The sequence below is a fragment of the Phocoena phocoena genome, chromosome 13 (assembly GCF_963924675.1).
Source record: "Phocoena phocoena chromosome 13, mPhoPho1.1, whole genome shotgun sequence".
Taxonomy (NCBI): domain Eukaryota; kingdom Metazoa; phylum Chordata; class Mammalia; order Artiodactyla; family Phocoenidae; genus Phocoena; species Phocoena phocoena.
In genome coordinates, this window is record NC_089231.1 from 49928199 (window position 1) to 49942184 (window position 13986).

At 39.4% G+C, this 13986-nt stretch overlaps 1 protein-coding gene across 1 annotated transcript in view; it reads left to right on the forward strand.

Annotated features, from left to right (window-relative positions):
* Window positions 1-13986, forward strand: part of OSBPL1A (oxysterol binding protein like 1A) — a 196690-nt gene that overhangs the window by 64179 nt on the left and 118525 nt on the right. Inside the window, exon 14 of the mRNA XM_065889460.1 lies at window positions 11444-11550. Within this exon, the coding sequence (XP_065745532.1) occupies window positions 11444-11550 (107 nt within the window). The remainder of the gene's footprint in view (window positions 1-11443; window positions 11551-13986) is intronic.

Below are 13986 nucleotides of genomic sequence, written 5' to 3' on the forward strand. Positions count from 1 at the left end.
CCTTCATAGCCCGATCACAAACTGATTTTTTAGCTTTATTTACAATTCTTCTCCCCTGTGACCCCCGTAAACACTTTTGACCAAACACTGTGTCTTTGGTCTGAAATGTCCTCTATTAAAATAATGCTTTTGTTTTCATGAGTGGACCTTAAACCTAATTTCTGCCTGGATTAATGACAAATTTATGTATCTCACATTGGCAACACATCATTCAAGGTGCAAAGAATGCTGTTTTAAAATCTCTACTATTTTATCTTTACCAAAAGCCTGGTTGTGAAAACAAATAAAATCACTCAAACTTATAAAACTTTTGGAAGACATCCTGAAAGCCATGCAGTCAATCTGTTCTCCCTGACAACCTTAAATTTACCCTTAGTTATAGCAGCCAGGTTTTGACTATTATAAATAATGCTGTATTGTGCATTTATATTTAATGACATCACTTTATTACCATAGGATTCTTGGAAGTGGGATTAATGGGTGAAAGTATATTAACATTTTTGAGCCTATTGATATATACTAAGTTACTTCCCATAAAAGATAAATTACTTTACATGCCAAGTTTAATGCATGCACTTTATTGCATGTTACTAAGTGTACATAGTAAATCCCTGGTTAAAGACATTTGCATGTTTTCAGTTATCTAAAAGAAGAAAATCTTAAAAAGAGAAGCACTTTTATTCAACCCACTTAACACTCTCCTCAAAATTCTAGGCTTTGAGTAAATATTCTTATCACCACCTTCACTGTTGCCACCCCAGTCCAAGCCACCCTCGTCTCCTACATGCACTATTAAAACAGCCTCCTGACTCAGATCCCACCCTTGTCCCTACAGTCCCTGCCCCAGGGATCTTTCTAAAGCATCAGTGGGTTGATGTCCTTTGCTCAAAACATGCATTTGCTTCCAGGTCTTCTCACTTAGAGTGAAAGACAGAGTCCTTCCCTACCTGCCTCTCTCCAGCCTCACTGGCCTTCTTGCTGTCCCTCAAAGCTGCCTTGGGCCTGGGTGGGTGTTCTGGCACCTCTGCCTGTAAGGCTTTACTCCAGGGTTCGCCCTCCCTCCCCAGGTCTCTACTCCAGCAGAACCTTCCGACTGAGGCCCTCTCTTGCTGCCTGCACTGGTTTGCTCCTCCACGGCTGTTCTCTGCCCTGCTTGGTGCCCTGGGCCCATGATCACTGTCGACTTTAGGAGTCCTGCTTCTTTGCCCTTGGCCCTCTGATTGGGTCCAGCAAATGGGAGGTCCTGTGCGGAGATGGGTGGAGGGGTGGGAGGAGGAGTAGGTCGGGGTTACCCCGCTCCCTCCTGCAAGCTGTGGTCTAACCCTGCTGCTGGGCTCCACCCGGCCCAGGCCCCATTCTGTGACTCCAGCTCCTCCTGTGCCTTCCCTTGGCCCCACTGTCCCAGGGTAGTAACTGTCCTGCATGCCTCTCTGTTAGTTCGCTCAGGCCCATCGTTGTGCGTCATCTCTTTGTAAAATTCTTTTCAGTTACACTTTGACTTTGCTGGCTCTTCCTGCCGGGACATTACTGATGCCAAGTCCCAGCTAAACTTCCAGCTCTAGCACTGGCTCTCCCCTTCCTTGTGTTGTTCTTCTCTTTGTCACTCATCAACCTTTCTATATATGTGTGTGGAGTTGATTGTCTGCCTCTCCTTTTGGAATATAAACTCCACGAAGGGAGGAACTTTGGTCTGTTTTATTCACCGATTATCCTCAGCTCCTAAACAGTGCACGGCATGTGGTAGGTGCTTGTACTCGCTTGCCTCTTTCTCCCCCTCTCCTTCCTACCCATCCTCCCCTCCCATACACACACACACACACACACACACACACACACACACACACACACACGCATTGTGAGTGAATAAAATGAATAACGTATTTAGCTAATAAATTTATAACTTATTTCTGTTGAACTCAGGGAGAAACAAGTACTGCATTTTTTCTGTCAAGTTAGTGAGTGAACAGATTGTATAATTCGGTGAGACCTTCTAGAGACAAACAAATTGGGGAAGAAGCTGTCCACACTGGAGAGCGTTTTGCATTCTTTTACCAATAGGGGTTCCGCAGTCAGTGCCATTGGTTTTTATATCCTACTCTTCTCCCGTGGATTCAGTGTTTTTCCTGAGGCAGACTTGTGACTAGTTCTTTCACTGAGGATCTGTGGGTGGTAGAATTTCTCTCTCATCTAAATCTTTTTTTTTTTTTTTTTTTTTTTACCCCCACTGGGTTACAGTTACCATCCATTAGCATTTTGAAGATGTGATTCCAATTTCTTCTGGCTTCTGATATTCTAATGATGATTATTTGGTGAACAGTCTTTTTTTTTTTCTTTTTATGTTCACTTACGGCTTTTCAAAGATCTCCACTTTGTCTTTGGTGTTTTGCAGTTTTAATCTGTCTTGATATCCGCTGCTTGAGGTGGTTTTTAATTCAAAGACTCATTCATTCTTTCTTCAATCTGGGAAAGTTCTTCGCCGTTCTCTCCTCACACTGCTTCTTCATCCGTTCTGTTCTGCTGAAACTCCTGTGGGTATGTGTGGAACCTTCTTATTTACTCCCCACCTCTTAGTTCCTCATTCTCTTTTTATTTTTCTGTTACATTCTGAGCCGTTTCCTCAGATCTGTTTTCTAGTTTCAGTTTCTTTCTCAGTTCGATCTCTTTTGGCTGTTTAATCCTTTGACTTTCTAATCCTAATTGTATTTCATAATTCTAGAAATTCTAGGTGGTAGTTTTAAAGTTTTAGTTTTTTCCATAGAAGCCTGCTCTTTCATGTTACATACATTTCGAACTTTATCTCTCATCATTTTAAGCGTGTAAAGTTAAAGCCCTTTTCAGCATGTTCTTACATCTCAAGTTGTTGTGGCTAACTGTCCCTTGGGATGGATTGTTTCCTTCACGGTGGATTTTAGCTTTTTATTGAGAGCTTGTTTTTTTCTGCCTCCTGGATTATGGAAGTGTCCCTACACAGTAGTTCTGTGTCTGCTTCTGTTGATGTAAGAGTTTTAAAATTGGATTGCATATCTAGATGCAGCATGAGCTAGGGATTTCTGTTTTTCATGATTCCCACCCACAGTACTAGGCAGAAAATGCCCTTCTTCACTGCTTCCCTGAGCCCATTTCTGCTTTCACTGGGGGTCAAGGCCCTGCTCTGCTTGGTGAGGCCAGAGCCACATCTCCCCCTCATGTAGGTGTGAAGGCACAGCTTTCAGCCCCTGCTTTATGTCCTAGCTGACCTCTGACACCCCTGTGCTTGGCCTTCCCTACCGTGCCCTCACTGGCATGCACCTCTTCTGTCAGCCTTGACTTTTCTGTGGGTTTCCAGCATATCTGGGATTTTGTTCCTTCAAACTCTGCTATATATTATTTAATTATTATTATTTTATCAGCATCTTTATGGGTTGGGGTTAGAGGGATGTTTCTCCATCAACTTAGTAAGCCAGGTACCACAAGTGTCCCATGCACTTTCTAATGTAAAATATATCAGTAACGCACAAATTGTATTGTCTAGAATAACAGCAGCCACATACAGCCTTTTTTTGTGCATTGTTCTGTATACTTTGCATATATTAACTCTTTTATTCCTTATAACAACCCAGCGTTAGCACATAACAGCTATTATGTCCATTTTATAAATAAGCTAACAGGGACACAGAGAGCTTAGGTAACTTGTCTTAGGTCACACAGCTAGTAAAAAAAACCAGACAGGGTATGCCCCTGGGCACCCTGGCTCTAGAGACTGCTCTTAGAAAATAATGAGTCTGGACTAAATGGAGAAATCTATATTTACTCCTAAACTTTTGATCTATGAGCTAGAAAAGGTTACAGATTTTCATCCCTAGATCTGCATCTACAGTGAAAGGTAGAATTTGTTGAGGACAGTCACTTGGCTGCTGTAGTTGAGGTGCTATTCAAATCCTTACAGTCTCCCGTTCAGAGGTTCGAGGGGACGGTGGGATTGATGCAGGGCTGAAGTTTCCAGCTCGCAACAAAGAAATCCTCTTTATTTTTCCTGTCAGTTTTTTTCTTCTCTTTTCTTGTCCTGAGGTTCTTTCTGGTATTTTTCATCTGAAAGAACACATGACCGTTTGATAGAATTTCCTGAGCCCAAACCTTGGAGTCCTCTTAACCTTGGAGTGCATCCTTCCTGCGCAGCACGTTCTGTGTCTCCTTTGTCTCTCCATTGTCCCCTTCTCTGTCCCCCCATCGGTACACTGACGTAGGCCACAGCTGTCCTGCCTGTAGGTTGCAGCCCCTGTTGTCTGGCCATGCTGCCTCCAGGGAGTGTTCCACAGTGTGGTTTGAGAGGGGCCTCTGAAGACAGATCAGGTCTTGTGGCCTCCAGTGCCTTAGGGTAATTGCACTCTACCTTGACCTGTGTCTGCTCGCATCAACAGTCTCACCTCTCACCTCTTCCTTCCTCTTACTCAGTGTTCAGTAGCATTGAACTTTTCTCATGCTTTAGGGTCTTGTTCCCATTGTGTGAAGTATTAGCTTTTCCTCATCTTTTAAGTGTAGCTTCTAGAAACTCTTGGCTTCTCTAAGATGGGCCTAAGTGTTCTTACTATGTGTTTCCAAACCACCCTCCACTTTCCCTGTCATGGCACTAATCCCCTTTACTGTAGCACTTTGTGTTTCCATCTTCCGCTCTGGGCAGACCCAGCCTCCTCAGGTCTTAGAAGGGGCGGGAAGAGCAAGCAGAGCTCAGGCCACCACAGCTGCTCCTGCCCAGGTCTGTCATACAGGGCACAGGCGAGGGAGCTGCTCTCCCGGGTCCAGGCTTCCTTTCAGACAGCCAGGATGAGGAGTCAAGTAGAGATGCAAAGAGGTTATGAAACTAAGTGATTTATTACTCGTATTTATTTTGCCCAGTCTATAGGAGAAAACATCATCAAATTCTCTCACTCTTCACCTTATTTGTTGGGGCACAGACCCTACTAGTGCCTCTCTCTTGACTTTCCTGGAGACAGAGCTCCCTGGGTCACATGTGACTCTACCTGACTCCTTTGTTGACTGGTTTTTCTCACAAGATCACTACCACAAAGAAGGTTAGGAGCTCATTGCCAGGACAGTACAGTGAGGAGTGATGCAAATCCAATGATAGCCTTTATTTTTTCCTAATTAATTAATTAACTAATTAATTTTTGGCTGCGTTGGGTCTTCATTGCTGTGTGCGGGCTTTCTCTAGTTGTGGCGAGCGGGGGCTGCTCTTCATTGCGGTGCACAGGCTTCTCATTACAGTGGCTTCTCTTGTCATGGAGCACGGGCTCTATGCATGCAGGCTCAGTAGTTGTGGCACTCAGGTTCAGTAGCTCTGGCTTGCAGGCTCAGTAGTTGTGGTGCATGGGCTTGGTTGCTCCGCGGCATGTGGGATCTTCCTGGACCAGAGCTCGAACCTGTGTCCCCTGCATTGACAGGCAGATTCTTAACCACTGCGCCACCAGGGAACTCCCCAGTCATAGCCTTTGATGGAGATTTTAATCAATAAAATCTTCCTCCTTGCCTCCCTTCACTTTTTTTCTTATAAATTTATTTTTGGCTGTGTTGGGTCTTTGTTGCTGTGTGTGGGCTTTCTCTAGTTGCAGGGAGTGGGGGCTGCTCTTCGTTGCAGTGCGCGCGCTTCTCATTGCAGTGGCTTCTCTTGTTGCGGAGCACGGGCTGTAGGTGTGTGGGCTCAGTAGTTGTGGCTCTTGGGCTCTAGAGCACAGGCTCAGGAGTTGTGGTACACGGGCTTAGTTGTTCTGCGGCATGTGGGATCTTGCCGGACCAGGACTCAAACCCATGTCCCCTGCATTGGCAGGCGGATTCTTAATCACTGCACCACCAGGGAAGCCCTCCCTTCACTCTTATTTGCAAAAGAATGCAAAATACATTTCATAGTTCTGCTGGCTTCTTCCCTGTTTTGACCCCAAAAGGTCTTCCTAACTGGTACACTCTTTTCTAAAATTTTAAATTAATTCAATTTATTTTTTCCAAGAAATATGTTTTTCCCTCTTACTATTCTAAAGATGCCCTCTGATCAGTACTGTTCATTCAATAATAATTGTTTTATTTTCTGTTTTCCTTGCTAGCCTGCAAGTTTTGTAAGGACAAAAACTGTTTCTCAGTTACTTACGCCCTATCTCCAGCACCTGGAGTGTAGTGCTTGCCACATGGTAGCCACTCGATAAATGGTAGATGCAAATCCTCTAACCTCTCGAGTTCTCATAATTCTGAGACTCTCTTCCTCTCAGGACCAGTATTTTCAGTACTATCTGAAAATAATAGTTACAGATATTTTGGATATGTTCATTTTATTGGGCATTGTATTTAACAATAAAAAAGCTTATTCTTCAAGATCAGGCTCAAATCCCATTACTTTTATCAAACTTCACTTTATTACTGCATCCCATAATGGTAACTCTTTTCTCTGAATATGTAACATTTTTTATGTATGTACAATTTGTTTGCTATTTATATCTTATAACATCCCTTTTATTATCTTCTTATTCTTATTTACCTCATGCTTTAACTCATTTAACACATGCTGTTCTGAACGATATATTTTATACTTCTGTTGCAACTAATGTTAAGTTGTGTAGATGTAGACATACAGATCGAATGGTCAGTGGTACTTGTTTAGTGGGTGATTGATTTCAAGCTAATCATCTTAATTTGAACAAGAAACAGATAAATTTATATTCTTACATCTTATATAACGTTACCAATCTCGATTTTTTTTTTAAGTTACGGCTTTATGTAGTAGAAGTTTTCTAGAAGAATAGTTGATTTTTATGTGCAGACATCTTTTTCTCCATTTTGAGGAGATAGTACTGATTTTCTTGAGGCATTTAGATAATTCCAATTATGAGATAACTTTAAAAACACCTCTTCTCATGCAGGTTAGATCATGTCTCTCAAGCACGTAGTCAGATGCACTGCACTTTTTTCACCACAAGAGAGAAATTGTCTTATTTTGCTATTTTCTTTATTTCCTCTGACCTTAGCTTTGTCACTAGATAGTTTTGGGACTGTTTATTCTCTCTGCTGTTTGTGTTTACTTTAAAAAAAAAAAACACACACACACACACTTAAGGCAGCACTGTTCCCAGAAGGACTAGGTAGAGGAAATGAAATGCTATTCATCCAGTTTATTTTTTTAAAATATCTTATCCCCAGTGATAGAAATATTTGAGTGAATGTTGAAAAACAAGCAAACTATATTTTCTTATGCCTCAAGTAAAAAGAAAATGTAGTTTTAAATAATTTATCAATCTGCCCTAATTAGCCAACCTGTAGTAATATAAATGAAAATGTTTGTATCTTATATATTTTTAAACTAAAATACAGTAATTCTTTTGATGTAAAATTAAATAATCCAGAACTATTTGGATTTTCTATGTAAGCCATGGGAATAAAATATTTTTATTATTTCCCTTAGTCTTTTAACATTTGAGTCTTTTCTTTGTACAAAGTTCCGTGCATGGTATTTGGGGGCTTAAAGAGGTTTAGAGTTTACTGAGGGTAGCAGAGATTCAGCATACGTACTACCCATGTTCTCTATTACAAGTGGATGTGGCTACTTTTGGAGTCCAGTAGGAGAGGTCACATCCCACAGTGATATTTAAGGACGGCTCAATGGTGAGGATAGCATTTAAACTTGGCCTTGAAAAAAAAAAGTTTTAGTTAAGTGGGGAAACTTCTGAATATGAATAATTATTATTTCCATTATTCACGGAAGATGGAACATCTTTAACAAAAGTTTAGAAGCAGTAAAAATATAATAGGTTAATATTTCTAGGAAAACAAATAGTTCCAGGAAAACCGTCTGGCTGAAGCTGTTTATGGAACGATTTAAATGTTAGTCTAAGGAGTGTGGAGTTTTTCTATATAAGGAGAACAATGGAAGTTTTCTGTGTTAGGGTTTAGTTTGTTAACAACAAGAAACAAGCTCTTCCCCACTAGTTTTAAAACTTACCCAATTAAAAATTGTACAGTGTAATCATGAAAACGACAGATGGTGAGCTTTTTATACGTGTCTCTAAAGTTAAGCTTTTCACATATGATCTTCCAGCATCTTTCCCGAGTTCAACAATATTTTTAGTACAAAAAATAACTTTTTTTTTTTTCAAATTAACAGTGTCCAGTTCTCAGAGTAGGCCAGATATGTTAACATACTGGCCTTCTTGCATTTATTTATTACGGCTCAGTCTCTAAATATTAGTTGGCTAAAACATATTTGCAGTGATTTCCCAGTTGGTAACTTTTCTAGAAGCTTAGCAGTTTTCCTTTTATGTAATCAGTATGCAGACGACATTGTATAAGAGGCATGCCAGTGTGAACCGACTGTCCCTGATATGCAGCACTGCCCAGAGTATTTGCCAGAGTCCACGGTTTTTACACCGTCCCACGGTGCAAGTTAATATTAATTCCGACATCTTGTTTGAAGACTAGCTTGTCAGACAAGTTACATAACTTTTGACTCTGTTTTGGACAGAAGAATTTGACACGCTCTGAATAATAGATTCTTATAAACTTGTCTTAATATATATTTCTTAGAATATCTTTTGAAAGCTTGCAGAGTCAATTTTGTTTAAAAATTTGTCAAATTCTCCTTAAAATTTATTTAGAGATTTAATGTTTGTTTTATGCTACTCAACAAATATCTTAAGTGAGATATCTAAAACATAGACAAAACTGGAGATGGTTAAGCATGTGATGGCATTTAATAAAAAGAAATGTAGCCATGAATGGCTGTGCTACCATCTTCCTATCCTTTGTGCCATGAAAATGGAAAATTTCTAGATTACCCAGATGATTTCTGGAAGGCAGAGGCTATGTCTGTTTTTTCTTGTGCATCTCCTCACATCCCTGGTCCCCAGCTCTGTGTAAGACATCTGTTGAGGTACTATTTAAGTCACATGGCATCTAGCATATGGTACTCTTTTGCTGTTTAGCAACTAAGTACAGAATAAATCTTCACAGTGTGTATCAAAGATTCAAAAAGAAATAGTATGTAAAGTCAAAATTATTTTAGAATATAGTAGTTTTCAATTATTTGGGTATTATTAAGAACAACTAGGAAATTCTATTCCATAAGATGAAAAATATGATAGAATGTCATTTGGTGTTTATATCCAGATATTAATGAAAGACTTATTACTTCCATTCACTCTGACCTTTTCCTTTTTCTTTTTTTATAAATTTATTTATTTAATTTTGGCTGCGTTCGGTCTTCGTTGCTGCACACGGGCTTTCTCTAGCTGTGGCGAGCGGACGCTACTCTTGGTTGCGGTGCACGGGCTTCTCACTGCAGTGGCTTCTCTTGTTGCGGAGCATGGGGTCTAGGCGCACAGGCTTCAGGAGTTGTGGCACACAGGCTTCAGTAGTTGCAGCACACGGGTTCAGTAGTTGTGGCACGGGTTCAGTAGTTGTGGCTCACGGGTTCTAGAGCTCAGGTTCAGCAGTTGTGGTGCACGGGCTTAGTTGCTCCGAGGCAAGTGGGATCTTCCTGGACCAGGGCTCGAACCCGTGTCCCCTGCATTGGCAGGCGGATTCTTAACCACTGTGCCACCAGGGAAGTCCCTGACCTTTTCCTTTTGTTGCCCACTTTTGCCTTATGAGGTTTTTTGGGTTTGTTTGTTTTTTTTTGCGGTACGCGGGTCTCTCACTGTTGTGGCCTCTCCCATTGCAGAGCACAGACTCCGGACACGCAGGCCCAGCGGCCATGGCTCACGGGCCCAGCCGCTCTGCGGCATGTGGGATCTTCCCGGACTGGGGCATGAACCTGCGTCCCCTGCATTGGCAGGTGGACTTTCAACCACTGCGCCACCAGGGAAACCCTGACTTATGAGTTTTGAGAAATAATATTTCCAAGAAAAGGACTTGTCTTTGCTAAAATAAATCATGTTCATATAAAAAATTTGGAAAATTTAAAAAAGAACAAAACAGAGCAATACAACTTTATCACTTAGAATAATGGCTAAATAATTTGTCATATGTTCTCTTTTGAAAACTTTTGTTTCTTGATGGAGCCCACTGTTTTATGGCCTACTCATTGCAATGGCATTTGGATTTACCTGATTCTTTGTTTATTGACCTTGTTTACCATGTTTTAAGAATAGTGTTTTAGGTAAATCAGGATTACTTAAAATACATAGGATGCTACAGATTTAATTGTCTTTCTCTTTTAAGTTATTTTTTCTTAAAGCTTTCTTAATTTTTTTTATTTGATGAAAGGGACAGATGTAAAGGATCTAATGTATAATCAACATAAAATCCCAAGCTATTTCAACTAAGTACATTTCTGTCACATTAGTCTGGACAGGATGTGACATTTCACTTAAGTGATGTGTGTGTATTTTACAGCTTTCTCTTGCCAACATTATGTTAATTTTGTTTTGTTTGTTTGTTTTCTGTAATGGTAGAGTGGATTAAGATTTTCTTTAAGGGTCCAGGGGAGATACTGATATTATCGTTTACTTCCCAATTTAACATATACTGAAAGATGCTGGACCTCGACAGGGACATATTTTTGAGGGTGAAAGACTTATTTATACGAAACATTTATCCAAATAAGAAGTAGAGGAGGGCTTCCCTGGTGGCGCAGTGGTTAAGAATCTGCCTGCCAATGCAGGGGACAAGGGTTCAAGCCCTGGTCCGGGAAGTTCACACATGCTGTGGAGCAACAAAGCCTGTGCACCACAACTCCTGAGCCTGCACTCTAGAGCCCGCGAGCCACAGCTGTGGAAGCCTGCGTGCCTAGAGCCTGTGCTCCGCAACAAGAGAAGCCAACGCAATGAGAAGCCCACGCACCACAATGAAAAGTAGCCCCCGCTCACCGCAACTAGAGAAAGCACGCACGTAGCAAGGAAGACCCAATGCAGCCAAAAATAAATAAATAAAATAAATAAATTTTATTTATTTATTAAATAAATCATATTAAAAACCTATTAATGAGATTTTAAAAAAGTAGGGGAAGTTGAGTTAATGCCGCCTTCAGATCTGTTAGCCATCATTGTCAACTACAGGATTATTTTTGTCTCTTTTTAGCACTTTGCCTTTGAATAAAATTACTTATCTAGTAATGAATATCATGAAAGGAAATGTTAATGTTTTATAAGTAATGATATCAGTCCTTCTTGACAGCTGTTTTCCTTAAACATTATATTATTTATTCCTATGAACCTTTTTTTTTTTTTTTAATAGGTCCTGGCTCTTCTCCTTTTAGGATATAGGCTTTTCTAAGTCAAGGCTTTGTTCTTTCGTTTTCTGTACTAATTTATGTGCCCTGCATAAAGTACGTGCTTAATTATGATGCCCAAGGAATATACTATATGCTTTGCTTATTAAGGCAGCTAGAAGGAAACATGAGGTTAGTAGATATAAAAATACGTTTATGGTCTTAGTTTACCTTAAGGTTACTTAAAATCCTACTCATTTTATTTATTTTTTTTATTTATAGAAATGCTTCCATCATTCCTTCAGAAAGTTGAAGTTGTCTCTGAAGCTTCTAGAGAAACTTGTGTAGCTTTGAGTGATTGCCTTAATCTCTTCACCAAACAAGAAGGGGTAGGTAGTTTGCAACTGAATTTTTTAAATAATTGTTTGGGTGTCACACTTGATCATCCAGTACATCATTGCTTTCAAACTGTCCAAAGGTAGGAGAAAATAGAGTTAATAAAGGCAACGACAGTTTCATTTTTCACCAAAAGTTAGAACTTATTTATTCTTGATTAAGCAGGATAATTCTGAAATAACTTCTGTTCATATCATTTAATTTGTTTATGTACCCATATTTAACAAGTATGTTTAAAGTTGATCTACTCGGGGTTGTCGTGACATTTTGATAAGACGGACTATGAAAGTATTCTAGGAACAGAAGGTCTCTATATGAAAAATATATACTTTTATTTAGAAAATAGGTTGTTATCATCTTACCTATGTGAACTCAGCTTAATGGATTAAATTTTTTTTTGTGCTCTGTGCTGCTCGCTCTCTCCCATTTAAAAATTTGCCATTTGATCTTCCAAATATAAGTAAAAGTGGTATGTCATCCATTAGTAACTCTTCTTCTAAGGACTGAAAAGTCATTAAGGTGTGGTTTCTTTTTTTATATAAATTTATTTATTTATTTTTGGCTGTGTTGGGTCTTCGTTTCTGTGCGAGAGCTTTCTCTAGTTGCGGCGAGCGAGGGCCACTCTTCATCGCAGTGCGTGGGCCTCTCACTATCTGGGCCTCGCTTGTTGCGGAGCACAGGCTCCAGACTCGCAGCCTCAGTAGTTGTGGCGCATGGGCCCAGTGGCTCTGCGGCATGTGGGTTCTTCCCAGACCAGGGCTCGAACCCATGTCCCCTGCATTGGCAGGCAGATTCTCAGCCACTGTGCCACCAGGGAAGCCCCAGGTGTGTTTTGCCTGAACTAAGATTTTTCTTTATGTTTTTTCCTTCATTTTCATGATTTTAATGCAAGCCAAGTAGCAATAGGCTTTGTTTTGCATTTAATTTCTACACGTTTAATCTTCAACTTTTTAGATTAAGACACCAAATTTCTTTGTTTTTCTTTAGGTTCCACATATATGTAAAATGATACGGTATTTGTTTTTCCTCTGTTTGACTTACTTCACTTAGCACAATACTCTCCAAGGTCACTGACTTTCTTATTCTTGTTACAATTGATTTGTGCCTTTTGGTTAGAGATTAGGTTTTGGTGTTAAAACAAGATAGATGAAAATGGTCTTATATATGTTTCTCTTATATGTAAGGATCTAAAATTTTATTTTCCCATCATTAAAATAAGAAGCCTTGTGAATTCATGTGAAATTTTGAAAATGCTCTGTTTTTTATGTATACCACAAATTCCATAATTATTTTATTTGGAGAATAAGAAAAAATATGTAATAATAATCTGAATTCATTTAAAACAAACTTACAGAAAGTCTTTCAACAGAATTCTATTAAATACCATGGGAAAACATAATTGTTCATTAAACATGTTAACTGGTAGATTCTCCTAATGGTGTTTGAAAATATCCTTTCTCAGCATTTCTGTTTTTGCTGCTTTGCAGATTTCATATTCTAGCTTGTTTAAATGAGGAATGATTTAGTGACCTAAATAAATCCAAATAGGATGATAGAATTGCAGAACATTGCAGAACAGAACAAATTATGATGTTACAGGCTTCAGGTAATATTACCTTGTAAAACTAAATTCACGTCTCCTGTGTGGTATCTGATGAATGTATTGATAACTTTTTTGTTCTCGGGTTGTATAGTTTTAAGGTGAACACTAGATTAGAAGTACTTTAATTTCTGAAGAAGCCAACATATCCTAATCTTTAACAGATTAAAAAAAAATAGCCACCTCTGTGTGTAAATTTACATGTGCAACAATATTAGCCTAAAGTTTAGCCTAATTAACCTCTTTATGCCTTTAAAATTAGTCATCAGGATTACGTAAGATAATTGTAAGCAAAATGCTTAGCATAGTTTCTGACACATAGTAAGCCCCAAGTGTAAGTCCACGGTTGTTATTGTAGGATGCTGTCTAATTAACACTTGTGACCCCTTTTCTCTGATGGCATCTTGGAGCTTCTGTGTCTTTAACATTGCTTTTATCTTGTTTTGGGAGGAGGTGGTGTTGTCTAAAGAAAATTTATTTGACTGTGGAATGATTGTGTTGTGTTTCCATCCTTATTACTTATTATTTAAGAGATAATGGGCTACTTAAGTTCTCTGAACTTTGATACCTTCATTTTTCATATAAGAGAGACCATGTAGAAAGTCATTAAGAGCCCTGGTCTGAAAGTGTAATGGACCTCTTTTAAATCTCAGTCTTTCCCTAACCAATTGTAGGACCTTGGGCAAGTTTCTGAAGAATAAAGATATGTAAACACCTGATGGTTGGGTGTGGAGATCAGATGTATGTAGATGAATAATAGGTATATAGACCATATTAGCATATCACAAGAGCACAAAGTATTCATTTAGTAAATGGCATTCATTGTTTT